The 14,993-nt window shown below is 57.9% G+C and overlaps 1 protein-coding gene across 1 annotated transcript in view; it reads right to left on the reverse strand.

The window, feature by feature from the left end:
- Positions 1–830: 830 nt before the first annotated feature.
- Rara (retinoic acid receptor alpha) overlaps positions 831–14,993 on the reverse strand; it is a 37,544-nt gene continuing 23,381 nt past the window's right edge. Inside the window, 8 exon segments of the mRNA XM_042673934.1 lie at positions 831–2,348; positions 2,826–2,984; positions 3,657–3,861; positions 4,962–5,138; positions 5,338–5,498; positions 7,396–7,537; positions 9,130–9,213; positions 9,215–9,279. Of these exon segments, the coding sequence (XP_042529868.1) occupies positions 2,131–2,348; positions 2,826–2,984; positions 3,657–3,861; positions 4,962–5,138; positions 5,338–5,498; positions 7,396–7,537; positions 9,130–9,213; positions 9,215–9,279 (1,211 nt within the window). The 3' untranslated portion in view covers positions 831–2,130.

Here is a 14,993-nt window from a genome sequence, read left to right on the forward strand (position 1 = left end):
CCACAACCGGACCACCCTCCCCCCCAAAAAAAAAAAGAGTCTCACAGTCTTTTCTGCGCAGGCTGGCTTCAAACGACGATTCTCAGATCTCAGCCTCCTGAGTAGCTAAGTGTGAGCTACTCAGTGTGTGAGCCACTGGTGCCCAGCTGTACATCACTTTTGAAACAATAAAAACAACTTTAAATAAAAAGACACACCCTGGGCTAAGAAGCAGGTAGCTGTGATCTGCCACTAAAGTCACTGCCTGAGTTTGCTCAAGGACTCAGCTGCCTCCCGGGTGAAATGTGGAGCGGTAGAAGGGAAGGCCAGCACACACTCCAGGTACTCATGCAGTCTGTCCTTTGTGCCTGCTATGTAGAGTGGCCTCAGGGTGGACAGGACAGAGGGAGTCCTTCCTGCAGGAGGATGGATGTGGAGGGGCTGCTCTTGGGAGCTATTGTTGGTGTCTCATGCCACCAAACCCTGACCTTAGCCCATGACACCTGCCACTGCTGTCATGAAGATCAAAGCCTCTGGCCACTCCCCAAATTGAGTTCCTCTGACAGTGAGTGGCTATAAGCTTAGCCTCTGGTACCCCAAGGCTGAAGTGCTGAAACCCAGGGACCTATTTTCTCCCCAACTGGGGCTCCCAAAGGCACAGCGGACTCTCCTGTCAGGTCCCTTTTCCCAGCCTTCCCACCACCACCCCCAACCCAGGCAGTGTAGACCTCCACATAGCAGGGGCTCTACTTGACCCCCTGTACCTGATCACAAAGTTCTAAAGCCTGCCAGGGAGCACCCTAATATCAAGACCACTGTCCAGACTTGAGGTAGCAAGACACAGACACATGTAGAATAAATAGAACTTTATTCTTTATCCAGTAGATCTTAGTGGAAAGCCCAACAGTAACAGGTGCACCAGCTCCAGGGATGAGACCCCAACCCCATGGCCAGGAGGGCAGGGCAGAGCCAGCTCCCCCAGCCCAGGAATGCAGGGGCAAGGGGAGGGGTCCCCCTGGAGGCCCGTCCTGCGGGGCAATGAGGGGACATGGGTATAGGGCGAGAGAGGACAGGCCAAGGAATGGAGGAACTCAGGCCAAGTGTGTTGCCATCTACTGTGTGTGTGTGTGTGTGTGTGTGTCTAGGGGCCCCGTGGGGTGGGGTGCTGGTGGCTGTGAGGCTGAGGGGGGGGGCAGCTTGGACTCCTTGGCCAGCCCCTTCACAGTGGGGCCGGGAGCTTGGATGGTGGGGGCCTGGCAGGTAGACAGCACCCCGCTCTCACCCCAGGGGGCCCCAACCTGCCTCTTGGTGGATGGAGGCAGGTTCCAAAGGCCCTCTCCTTCCAGAAGTGCTGCAGACTCTGCCCACCCTCAGGGGTGAGCGGGAGGGCGGGGGGGGGGGGGGAAGGGGGCTGGCTTCTGTCCTCACACAGGGAGGGAAAGACAGCCTTGGAAAGTTAGTACTTCACAGTATTTAAGAGAAAACTGAGGAGAAAAGGCTGAGGAGAGTGCAGGGACAAGGGACGTGGAGAGGGGCGTCCCTGGAGCCCCGCCCCTCCCGAGGCCCGCCCCCTCCAACTCGGAATCCAGCTCCCCGCAAGACACAGCAAAATTCCTTCAGTATAAATGTGCTTAAAATGAAAATTCTTATTTAAAAAAAATCAAAACCAAAAAAAAATTAAAATAAAAACAAAACCAGCGAGAATTAATACCTGGGGGGTTGGTACTCAGGGTATGTACAGGGGAAGCTCCCCCACCCCAGCCACCCCTCGGTCACCAACCAAGGCAGGGGGAGGGCCCCCAGCTGGGGAGCAATGGCTTATGAGTTCAAAGGATGGAGAGAGCCAGGTCCCGGCGGCCTTTTGCTGGTGATGAAGATGTGGCCGGGTGGGCAGGGGCCGTCCGTCTCCATGGGCAGCAGGCCCAGGCCAGGTCCTTCCTGGGCTCCACCTTGCCCCGGCGTCAGCCCCAGCTGTGGGAAGAGACAGTCCATCGCAGGCCCAGATCTCTGTCCACAGTCGCTGCCTCCTCCTCCTGTCCCCAGTTCTGTCTGGGAGGATGGGCAGGGGCAGGGCTGGCAAGGGTTGCATGGTCGGTAGAAGGCAGAAAAAGCCAGGACAGGGGTGAGGGCTGTGTCCATGTGGCGCGGTGGTCATGGGGAATGGGTGGCTGGGCTGCTTCTGTTGGAACTGGGGCTGAGGCTGGGGCTACAGCTGCCTGGCGGAGGGGCCAGGCCACCCCCGTCCCTTGTCCCACCCCCTGCCTGTCCGCTCAGAGTGTCCAAGCCCTCCGAGTTCTCCAGCATTTCCTGGATAAGAGGCGGCATAGAGCCTGGGATCTCCATCTTCAAGGTGATCACTCGCTCAGCCCCTGCAGGAAGGGAGGGCAAAGGTCAGTGCACCAGCTGAGCCCTAGCCCCGCCCACAAAGCCCCTCTGGGAGAGAAGCTGGGAATGAGGAAACCAATGCGGCCCTGTGGGTCTCCATCGTGTTCTGCACTCGCGATGTGACACATGCCAGCTCTCAAGTCTCCAACATGTGGCACTGGGACAAATGGCTCTGACCTCGGGTCCAGGTGCACACTGCCTGCTGGTTTGGCCCTGGGTTGGTCCCCAGTGCTGGGAGCTGACACCTCTGAACATAACCACTGTCCCCCCCCCCCCCCCCCCTCCGCACAGCCCTATTCAGTGGTGTGAACATGCCAACACTGTTGTGGTCTGAATGGGGACAGGTTGGATCCAGACAAGCACAAAGACGTGAGTGCCAGCCCTGCTGTGGGGGTCCAGGCCCTGGGCCTGGGCCTTAGGCCAGGTGTCAGGAGTGGGTCTTCCAGCACCAGGAGACTCACCCTTAGCACTGATGCTTCTCAGGTCCGTGATCTTCATCAGCATCTTGGGGAACATGTGGGGACGGCTGGGCCTCCGTTTCCTCACGTACACCTTCAGTGCCTCAAGCAGCGGTTCTTGGAGCATGTCCACCCTTTCTGGCTGTTCTAGGTCCTGCCGATCTGGGAAGCACAAAGCCAACCTCTGAGCAGGCAGGCCAGGTCACTTGGGAACACCACTGCACTCCCAGCCACAGCCACTGGAGGTCGCACCTGCCCAGGCCACAGCATAGGAGCCTGGCTGCTCCCAGGTGCCTCCAGGCAAGGCCAGAGAAATGGAAACCTAGGCAGCCCAAAACCCTCCCCTCCAGTCCAGTTGGTGGTATGGGGCCAGGTCACAGGAAGAGCTCCCTCACACAGACCCACAGACGTCATTACTTGGGAAAGCAGCATGATACACACAAGTGACAGCAACAGCAGATCTTAGTCTGGGCACACAGTGCCTTATTTACCCCTCCCCCCATCTTTATGAGGAAGAGGCCACTATTGATCCATCCGACAGAAACAGATGCTCCAAGTCCAGCAACCTGCTCAAGGTCACACAGCCACCTAGGACTTGACCCTGGGTGGTCCGCCTCTCACTCTTGATCTAGGCACCTAGAAGAATGCTGCCCAGAAACAGGGAACAAGAGGTTCAGGCGTTGGTGTCTAGCAGAGGCAGAAGCAGACACTGCGTCCTGAGCCTCAATGTCCCGTTTGAGAGAGACCTGACAGACAGGCTTCAGTTTCTTAGAAGAGGATCTAGGGTCTGCACCCCAACCCTGGGTCTGGGCCTTGTCCTAGGCCCCTACTCACCTCCACAAATGAGGCAGATGGCGCTGAGCAGCCCGGTCTCAGCATCGTCCATCTCCAGAGGCAGCAGCTGGTTGGCGAAGGCAAAGACCAGGTCGGTGAGGGGACCGAAGCCAGCATTGTGCATCTGGGTCCGGTTCAGGGTCAGCCCGTCTGAGAAGGTCATGGTGTCCTGCTCAGGTGTGTACCGCGTGCAGATCCGCAGGATCTGAGTTCAGGGGAAGCACAAATCCAGGGCTCAGTCCCACCCATTCCCAGCACTCCAGCACCAGCATCCCCAGAGGCCCTTGGCAGGCAGCCAAAGCACGGCTGTCCGGCAGAATTTTCTGCAGTGATGGAGAGGTTCTGTCTGCACAGCCCACATGGTAGTCACCAGCCCCATGTGACTACAGAGCACTTGAGATGTGGCTAATGCATCTGAGCAACTGAACTGAACCTAACTGTAATTAATTTAGGTTTAAATATAGTCACATGTGGTGAGCTGCGACTGAGCTGGGCAGCGCCAATCTAAGTCACTGCGCCGCTGTCTCCGTGCAGAGAATTCTGAGGGAAAGGGATTTCCAGAACAGAGCCTGATCAACGGCGCGTCAGCCTGAATCACAGGAACTCAATTGTGTAGGTCACATCGGTGCACGGCCTGGACCACACGTTCCACACTCCCATCCCTGGCTGTACCTGGGAGGGAACATCCCTTCTTACGGATGACAGAGGAAAAGGAAGTCCTCCTTCTAGCCTCCACTTGGGCTGTTTGTACTACCCTGCACCCCATCCCTTCTCAGGTCACGCTGGCAGCTCCAAGTACCTTCCTGTCCCCTGAATCCAGCAGGCTTTCACCTGCTCCTAGGGGAGGGATGACCTTCCACCCGCCCCTGTAAGAACCCACGAGGTACTCCTTTGAGACATCCTTGTTGGGGGAGGGTAGCAGGGAGAGGCCAGCCCTCCCCCACCTCAGCAGTAATCAGCTTCGGATCTGTTCACTGCCTACGGCCTCCTCCACTGGGAGGTTTTTGAGAGAGGGGAGGTGGTGTGTTCAAGTCTATGCATTCAGCGATGGGACTGGCCAGGGGGCCCCAGGAGACTCTCATTATGGACTAAATGGAGGGATGGAAAGATGGGAAGACAGACAGGTGTGGGCATAGGTGACCAGGTAAACCCATGTACACCTGGGTCGGCGGACAACGGATGAATGGACAGGCTGATGTGGGAGGAGAAAGATGGCTTTCTGGGTGCTGGTCATGTGGATGGGTCAGTCCCAGACATGTGCAGGGAGGTGAGAGCAGTGCCCAGGGAACAGGAGCAGCCCCTCACCAGGATGTCCAGGCAGGCAGCCTTGAGGAGGGTGATCTGGTCAGCGATCGTGAGGGTGGTGAAGCCGGGCAGCTGCTTGGCAAACTCTACGGTCTTAATGATGCACTTGGTGGAGAGTTCACTGAACTTGTCCCAGAGGTCAATGTCCAGAGAGACACGTTGTTCTGAGCTGTTGTTCTGGGGGAGGGAGGAGAGTGAGAGCCTCCTCCATGGCACCCATCCTCAGCCTGATTCCACCGGCTCCCTGGCCAGCCCTCCACCCAGCCTTGCTTCCTGAGAGCTGCTTGGCGGAAGGGGCAGAGGAAGGGCAAGGGGAGGCCAGGAGACCCTGGCCGGGGTGAGGTGGCAACGCGAGGCAGAGGGCCCTGTGGCGTACCGTAGTGTACTTGCCCAGCTGGCAGAGGGCGGGGAAGGTCTCCTGGTGTGCCTTGCGCACCTTCTCGATGAGCTCCCCCACTTCCGGCGTCAGTGTGTAGCTCTCCGAGCACTCAGGCTTTGGGGTCTCCTTCTTCTTCTTGTTCCGGTCGTTCCGCACAGCTGTGGAGGGCACAGGGCCGTTTAGAGAGCAGCTGCCACACACAGTGCCCACCCCAGGCCTAGGTCCAGCCCAAGCAACTTGCACCAGCCCTAGATGCCAGCTGCTGAGGTCACCTGGCTGGGAGTAGATGCCCACACATGCGCGTGCGCGCGCACACACACACACACACACACACACACACACACACAGGTGGCAGCCTGTGAGACCCTGTTCTCCCACGCATCTGTCCCTCCAGCCCACGCGCCAAGGGCCAGTGCTCAGGGCCAGCAGCCTCACTGCATAGCTCCTCTGCCCCCCCCAGGGGGATGCCTGCCTTCCAGGCCGCACTCTCCCAGGGGGTCCCTGGGACTGGCTCAGAGCAGCTTGTCTGGCAGGCAGGCAGGCAGGCAGGGACTAAGGGCCCCACAGCCCAAGAGAGTGGGGGGCCCACAGGAGAATCTCTCGGCCCATTAGCCGGGGAGCTGACAAATCACCAGGGGCGCTGAGCCGCACACACCACTCGGCTTTAAAGAAGCGATGGGGTCGTTACCAGCCGATTATCCCAGACACACAATCATTCACAGGGCCATGGTGGTGGCTGCTGACGAGGGAGGAAAGCAGGGTGGGGGTTGGGGGGACTCGGGAGGGGGCAGCGGGGGGGGGGGGGAGCGCTGGCATAATTTGGAGATCACTCATGTCGATTCTGCAAATTCAATAAAGTGCAGGGGAGAAGAGGGAGAGGGAGAGAGAGAGAGTGGGGGGATAATTTGGGAAGAGAAAATTGCAGCTGTGACAAGACGTTTATCATTCGGAAGCTTTAATTCTATTGAAATGGCAGCTGCTCAGCTCCAGGGCACAGAGCAGCAGGGAGAGGGGAAGGAGGGAGAGAAAGGGGGAGTCGACAGTGGGAGGGAGAGGGGTCCCCACCCTGGTCCTTCTGCAGTGAAAGGAAGGGAAGGTGGCCCTGAGGGAGAAGGAGGTGACGGCCTGCCAGAGAAGGGTCCCAGGCCTTCAAGTCCGAAGTGGTATCACTCCGCCTCAAGGAAACACCACTTCCTAGACTCCAGACGGGCACCACCGGCCTCCAGGGGCAGGAGCGGGCAGCATACTCCAGCTCCCTTCCGCTCTTGTCTAAGGCTCCTAGTGCATGAGTCACAATCATCCCCTGGCCCCTCCCCACTTCCCTTCCCACAAGGGGGTAGGGGGTCCTGCCGCCCCCTCCCCCACCTCATCCCCCAAGGCTCAGGCTCCATGGCAACGGCCACGCAGACAAGGAGGCGTCTGTCAGCGTCATTTATCTCTGACATCATCAATCACCAGTCACCACGGCAACACCCATGATTCAACACAAGAGGGTCTCCCTGTCCAGCCTCTCCCTCCCTCTCTCCCTTCCTAGGCCTCAGCTGAGCCCAACTGGAAGTCCCTGTTCCTCTGGGAATCTGAGAAGCCCAATTCTCTCTTCTGACTCCAAGTCTCAGGCTTACCCCAACAATGGCTTCTGGATTCTTGTGCCAGCCAGCCCCCCAACACATAAGCACAAACCTTGTACCCCACAGAGATCAGGCTCCGCACCCCCCACCCCCATGAAAGATGGCTAACTAAAAGAGATTCAAGTAAACCACTGATCCTTACCCCAAAGGCAAGCAAGGGCCTGGAAGAAAGCTGTCCTGAGCATGGGTACACATATACACACGCATGCCAGCACACACAGACAGGCACATGGAACGGTCACGTGCACACTGCACTCAAGCACTGACCCACATCTCAACACCCAGCCAGGCAGACTCACAAACAGGTCCTTGCAGCTACACACAAACCATCTGTGCTATGCCACAAGCATGCATGTTCACACATGTGCACACACATCCATTCGGCCCCGCTCCCTCGAGCCCCACCTGGGGCAGGTGTGGCACTTACACTCCTTGGACATGCCCACTTCGAAGCACTTCTGCAGCCGGCAGTACTGGCAGCGGTTCCGGGTCACCTTGTTGATGATGCAGTTCTTGTCCCGGTGACATGTGTACACCATGTTCTTCTGGATGCTGCGGCGGAAGAAGCCCTGGATATAGAGGAGGGGAGTCAGGCCACCCACACACAGGCGCAGCCGCCTGTCCCAGAGCCTCTGCCACAGGCCTTTGCCCAACACCTGCCTGGGAAGAGGCAGGAAGAGGGCTGACCAGAAGGACTCCTCAGAAGAACCTCAGAGTGGCCAGTGTATTCCTCTACCCCGCACCCATCTATCCAACTCCTCCCTGCTGGGGGAAAGGCTGCTGGAACACCAGAGGCTAATGGGAGAGAGGCAGAGTTCTGGAACCCACAGCCCAGGACTCAGAATGCAGGAAGAGAAGACGGCAGAAGAGGCCAAGAAGGCAGAGACAGAGAGGCAAGACACACATTGACCCACCAGACACACAGGCCGGGACCAGCCAAGACCTAGGAGCATGTAGAAAGACTGGGCAGAGGCTGGGAATGTGGCTTAGTGGTAGAGTGCTTGCCTTGCATGCATGAAGCCCTGGGTTCCATTCCTCAGCACCACATAAACAGAAAAAGTTGGAAGTGGTGCTGTGGCTCAAGTGGTAGAGTGCTGGCTTTGAGCAAAAGAAGCTTAAGGACAGTGCCCAGGCAAGAAAGAAAGAAAGAAAGGAAGGAAGGAAGAAAGGAAGGAAGGAAGGGAGAAAGAGAAAGAAGAGAGAAAGAGAGAAGGGGAGGGAGGGAGAGAGGAAGAAGGGCTGGGAAGGTTACTCAGTGGTAGAGTGCTTGACTCACATGCATGAGGCCCTGGGTTTGATTCCTCAGCACCACATAAGCAGAAAAAGCCAGAAGTGCCCTGTGGCTCAAGTGGTAAGAGCGCTAGCCTTGAGCTGAAGAGCTCAGGGTCAGCACCCAGGCCCAGAGTTCAAGCCCCATGACCAAAAAAAGGGAGGGAGGGAGGGAGGGAAGGAAGGAAGGAAAGAATAGGTAGGAATAAGCAGAAACAACCAGAGAGAATCAGCAGATAGTCTGCAGCTTTGCCCTTGACCTTTCTCTCACATCTGGAGACAGCCACTTCAGGCTGAGAGGTGTCCCAGAGCCCCAGACCCTGAATCTGCACAGCTCCCAGGCTCCTGTGTCTGAAGCAGGAACCAAGAATGGAGTAGCAGCTAGGACACCAGACTGGGAGCTGCAGGAAAGGTGCAGCCATGTCTGCATCTGGAACCTAGCATGAGGACAGGAATCCAGCAGGACCCCAGGGGGAGGGGGGGAAGGGCCCTGTCCTGGATGGCTGAAGAGGAGGCCAAGGCAGGGTGCCTGCTCCTGACCACCTCCCGCCAGGCGGCCAAGGCAGACCTCTTGGGTCCCCAGCCAAGAGCCAGTTGGCAGCCAGCTCACCATGGCAACCTGGGCAGCGGTGGTAGAGCCTGTATATACGCCTTGCCAGCTGGGAGATGGATCCAGAGAGCTCAGGCAAGAGGGGACCCTTTGGTTTGGGGGTGCCCTGCTCATCTTTAGAGGAGGTTCTATTACAGGCACCCCTCCTCTACAGCGGCTGCCAGCTCACACTCAAAGGCCACCCCCTACCCCAAGTGCATCCCCTGGAAGTGGCAGTGGGGACCCTTCATTTATCCCATTGAGACTGTCTGTTCGAATGATTCTGATGACTCCGGGACTCACCTTGCAACCTTCGCAGGCGCTGACTCCATAGTGGTAGCCTGAGGATTTGTCTTGACAGACAAAGCAGGGTTTGTAGATGCGGGGGAGGGGGGGGTGGCGAGGGCGGGCTGGGCACTATCTCTTCCGAACTGCTGCTCTGGGTCTCAATGGCTAGGAGAGAAGAGGGCAGAGGTGTTGAGTGCCAGGTCACCATCTTTTAGTACTCTGCCCGCCCTAACTCTTGGCCTCACCCAGGAGCCTCTTCCACCTCAATACCGCTGATGGCAGCACTCCAAAGTCTGAGCAGAGACAGTATTAGGAACGTCCCCAACCAAACTTGGGGGAGGGAGGCTACCACTAAAGCCTCCAGTCCCCCCATTCCTGTCTGCCTCCCTAGGACCCACCTTCAACCTCAAGAAGATTTGGGTGAGTACCTGTTGGGCAGGCAGGGGGAAGGTTCCAAAGCCCTGGCCCTTGGGCACCTGGCCAGGTCTCCCCCAAGTTAGGAAGGAGTTAAGACGTGAAGAGGGAGGGAAGAGGACATAAGCTGGGGACAGAGGAAACTGGGGTCAACAGGATATTCAAAGGCGGCCACTCCCTCGCCCCTCTGCTTCCGCCCCCCCTTCCACCCTCTCTGCCAGCAACCACAGCCCCTCCTCCACCCAAACAATCCACTGGCCAAGGCAGGGTCCCAGGCGGGGTGTGCAAAGAAGAATCACAAATGGTGAAGCAGAGAGGGGCAGGGCGGGTAGGCCCTCCCTGAGATAAGTAGAGGAATCCCCTTTAAGACAAGCAGAGTCCCCACGGCCCCCAGAAGCCCGTCACCCCACCCCAGGTGGGGGGTGAACATGACAAAGGGGGGTCTGTTCCCATCAATGCCCTGTCTGTCTGGCCTCAATGGTATATCCGGGTTACTACCCCCTCCCCTCCTGTTATTCAGCTCCAAGAGGGCAGCTAGCAGGGGTAACCTAGCCAGCAGGGGCAGCGCCCCTACTAACCCCAGCCTTCCTAGTGCCTCACTCCATGCCCCTCACCCAAGACTGAATGGGGGGGAGGATGTCTGTATCAAGAGCCTGGGCAGCTGGACATTCCCAAGAGGCCACCCAGCATCCTTCTGAGGCCTGTGCCATATACACCAAGCCAAGGAGGGACAGGGGTGCCACCCTGATAGAGGTGGCTTCCTCACACACCCTGCTCCTCCACACTCTGCACAGAAACTGGTACTTAAAGGGGAATGCGCACCCTCTAGATGAGAGTAGCCACCAAGGTCAGGCACAGAGGCAGGAAGCTGAGGGACACCGGGGGGGCTGGACTCTCAGATTACCACCCACCCCCTTACCTAAGAATATACAAGGGGCTGCCAGGCAGCTGATGACAGGGGACCAGGCACTTCTGGCTCCTAGTAGGGCCTGGGTATCACTTCTCTGGTCAACAGACTGACCAGCGCTGCTGTAGTCTCAGGTCTCCTTCCCTGCCCAGAAACCAGCTTGCAGCAAAGGGACAATCTATGCCTGTGCCCACCCCCACAGGTCTAGCCAATCCTTCACTGACCTCCTCCAGCTCTCTACTGCTCACCCCAACAGGGAGCTGCCTAGGCCTCATCTCTACTTCACTCTCCCCAAGCCACACAAGCCAATCAGACAGGCAGGAAGGTCTAAGAACAGCTGTTGGGGGGGGGCGGTTGGGGGGCCTGGGTGAGGCCAGGAGGCAGAGGGGTGAGTGACAAAGGAGTCCTTTGTTGTGCTAACTTTTTCCAAGACGTAAAAGCAGTAACAATAGACAATGGGGGGGAGGGCTTCAAGGACAAAGGGGGTCTGGCCTAGAATTCTGGTTGGCATTCCAACAAGCAGAGTAAGAAGGCCCTGACCTCCTCTCCCCTCTTTACCCATCCTTTGCCCTGGCGCCCCACCAAGCCTCCACCTCTAAAATGAACCAGTTGAAAAGGACTGGAGAGTTTAGGGGTACATGGGAGGGAGGGAAGGTGGGGCACAGGAGACAGAAGACACCAAGGAGGAGCAGCAGCAGCAGCAGTGGGTTCTAAGGCTAGATAAGAGGAGAGATCACAGGGGCAAAGGCCTATAGAAATTTGGAGCTAGGCAAAGTCCACAGGGTATTTATGGCACTGAAATACCCTTTTAAAGCTGATTTTTGGCCAGGCACTGGTGGCTCACGCCTGTAATCCTAGTTACTCACAAGGCTGAAATCTGAGGACTGAGGTTTAATGCCAGCCCAGGCAGAAAAAGTACACGAGACTCTTATCTCCAATTAACCACTAAAAAGTCACATGTGGACCTGTGGCTCAAAGTGGCAGAGCACTAGCCTTGAGCAAAAAAGCTTAGTGACAGTGTCCAAGACCCAGTGTTCAAGCCCCATGACAAACAAAAAAACAAACCTGACTTTATAGGTCTACCGTGGGCTGACTGAAGCCTCTTTCTGGGCCAGCCCCCTCCTACCCCAGCCACTGGCCCTCTTCGAAGATGTTAACAGCCTGCACCTACATCCACAGCATATCCAAACCTGTCACCCAGGTAACATAGCTTGGAGGTTGCCTGCTCTGCCCTTTGAACCCAGAACCTATGGCCCAGGCCCCACCTCTCCAGGCTTCTGAAAGAGCTATAAACTCAGCACAGACAGGTGAGGGGGTGTACCAGGGGAAAGACTACCCTAGCCAGGCCCTCCATAAGGCTCCCTCCCAGAGGCTCCCAGCCCACAAATCTCCCTTTTTCCAGAAGGACTCAAGCTGCAGAAGGACCACACCTTCTCAGCTCGAAGTTCTAGATCCCCAGCAAAGGCTGGCAGAGGCCCAGGAAGCCCTGCATCCCCTCTTGCAGCCGCTGCCTGCGGGTGCCTCTCCTCTGCTCCCCCTCCAGGGCGGGTGCTCAGTGCTTGGAGTCCCCACGCCCCAGAGCTGTTCGCAACCTCGCGCAAGGGGCCAGTTTCCTGGAGGAGATCAGCAGGAAATCAGCTGGGCCCCAAGCCAGTGGCTCCCCTCCCAATCCAGCTGGCGCCCTCTCCTCTGCAGCCCCTGGAGAAGCTGGGGAGGGGGCACAGGGGCCCTCTAACTGCCCTTCCTCCCAGGGGTAGCTGGGGGGGGGGGTCTGCTCTGCCACAGTGGAAGGGCAGAAGAAGCCCATGGATTGCCTGATAAGCATCTCTCCCCTCCCCCACTACGGGCATCCACGTGCTTCACATTCTTGGACGTCTGGGAGCTGGTGGAGGCGTAAGTGGCTGAGAATGGTGGGGGACAGATGGGGAGCTACATCCTATGCACCCCTTGTCCTCTAGTGCACCAAAATGGGGCCTGTGGGAGGGAGGCAAGATCCCTGGGCCCCTGCAGCCCCTCCCACAGCCAACCTGCTCTCTTCCCATCTGCGGTGGAGGCCCTGGGCAGTGGGGTATTCTCCAAGAGGGGCTGAACGGCGTCTCTAATCACCAGAGAATCCCCATACCCCAAGGGGCTCCTTCCAAGGCAGACACTGGCCCCCCCAAGCCAGGCCTAGTGGCCACCTTCAGACTTCAGATCTTTCCTGCTGGCCTCTGAGCAACCCAATGTCCCCCACCATGGATGCTGGAAGCAGACACACCCCTACCCCACTGGGGGAACTGGGAGGCCAGCTCCCCCCTCCCCGGCCCTTCTCTACCCCAGGCCAGGTGTGTGGCCAGGTTCCTGTGGCTGGGGAAGCACTACTTGGGCTGCTGGCCGGCTAACTGCAAGCCTCCTCCCCTCCAGTTCTGGGCCAGGAAGAGCTGAGCTGTCCTGTGGGCTAAGGAAGGGCAGGGCTGGAGCCCAAGGGCTCAGAGCCCAACTTCCCCCCAGAGCTCCAGTGGAGCAGAGCTGTGGTAACTCTGCCTCACTATCCCCAGGGGTAGGTGCCTCCTTTCTCCAGTGCGTGGGGGTGAGTGGGGTGGGAGAACAGCAGGAAGAGTCCTGGTGTCCACTGTCTCACCTCTCCCTTCTAGCAAAGCCAATGCCCACTCACCCCACCCTATCAGTCAGCAGCCTTAGAGCTGATTCGGTACCCCCAACCCCTACAAAGGTCAGGAGGCAGGACAAGGGGATAGACTGGGGCTGAGGTGGCTCTGAGAGGCTGGCTACTTCAGTAGGTAGGTCCTTTGCCCTTCAACCTTCTCCAACCTACCAACACCCCACCCCCGCCTCCAACTCTGGCAGGCAGGAGGATGACAGCAGGTCTGGGAAAGTGGAAGAAACCCCAGGGAATAGCTGAGCCCCCTCAGGGGGGCGGGGGAGGGAAGGGAGAAACCTGAGCCCCCCTAACAATAACCCCCAAGCATCTACCTTCCCACCCAGAGCACACCACCTCCCAGCTGGCACAAACACGCCCAGGTGTGCACTCTGCCCTGGGTGTGCATGGATCCTCTCCTTCCCCAAGAACCAGACCCCAGGCTAGATATGGGCTCCCGCTGGGACACCAGAATTCTCACCAATGCCCCTCACAGAGACAGCACAAGGCCTGGCCCTACCCCCTACACTGGGTAACAAAAGGACTCTGTGAGCGGCGGGGTTCCTCATTTCCAGAGCAGCCCTAGCCTCACAAAATTCAAACATCCCCAGAGAACAAGCCCTCTTGACAACATTAAGGGGCAGGGGAATCTTCCTGCCAGTGAAGTTTCTCCTCTCCATTATCCAGGACCAAAGCCTCCAAGATGCCAGCCAAGGGCCTGGGGCCACAACAACCCCCAACTAAGCCAGTTGCCCTTCCTGAGCATGTACAACAGCTGGGTGTCTGGTAAAGTTGCCCCTTTCTGCTACACCTCACTGTCAACACCAAAGACAGGAAGTGCGCCCCTGACACCCACCCTAAAGATTCAGGGCTAGGGACCACAGCTGCCACATGGTGTGTGGAAGACCTCTCTCTCCCAGGCTTTGGCAGGGGTGGCATTTACAGAAGTGGTCCCTCCTCCTACAATGCTAACAAGCCCACCCTCCAGGCAGCTGTGAAGCTCTGGGATCCTAAGGAAGAAGATATAAACTGTGGCAAGGGCTAGGGCCCTTAGAGGAAGCACTGGGAGAAGAGAAGAATACATATCCTGACACTAAAAGTTCCCCAGCCCTAACAGTACATAAATGGAAACTGAAGATTACTAGGTCAGGGGGCACTGTCCATCAGAGGCACAAGAAATGCATCAAGCTGATGGTTCAAGCTTGTAATCCTGGCTACTCAGGAGGCTGAGATCTGAGGATCAGGATCGAGGTTCAAAGGCAGCCTGGGCAAGAAAGTCCGTGACTCTCATCTCCAATAAATAACCACCGAAAAGCTGGAAGTGGAGCTGTGGCTCAAGTAGCAGAGTGCTAGCCGTGAGTGATAAAGCTAAGGAACAGCAACCAGGCCCTGAGTTCAAGATTTAGTACTCTTACAAAAAAAATATTATTTTTCATCAAGAGAGATGGGTGGAAAGTGAGAGACAAATCCCCAGCGCGTTGGCCCAGTCCCTGGGTAGGACAGGAAGCCCTAACTGCCACCCTCTCCCCGGCTGCTACAATAGCAGCGCGCGGCCGGTACGTACAGTGGTTTGAGCCATTCCAACCCGGAGTCCGGAGCGGGGTGGAGTAGGGGCCGGGGGCGGGGAGCCCCTTCTCCGGGAGCAAACAGGCTCGGTTCTGGTTATAAAAATCCACCACAAGAAAGGGATTAGGGGTGGGAGCGAGTCCCCCCACTTCCACGCTCTCGTACATGGTCCCCCGCGAAGACAGGAGGTCCCGGCGGGGAAGTCCTGCGTGCCGCCCCCCTCACTCGGCCGGCGGCGCCATCCGGGCAGGGCGGCTGGGGGAGAGGGGAGGGGTCCCTCGCCCCGTCCCACGGCCCGGGCGGCGGGACGCCCCCCGCCGAGGGGGCCCGCGTCCAAGTCCTCCGCGTCCAAGTCCG

This window comes from Dipodomys spectabilis, unplaced genomic scaffold (assembly GCF_019054845.1).
Source record: "Dipodomys spectabilis isolate Male_0828 unplaced genomic scaffold, ASM1905484v1 ptg000018l, whole genome shotgun sequence".
Classification (NCBI taxonomy): Eukaryota; Metazoa; Chordata; class Mammalia; order Rodentia; family Heteromyidae; genus Dipodomys; species Dipodomys spectabilis.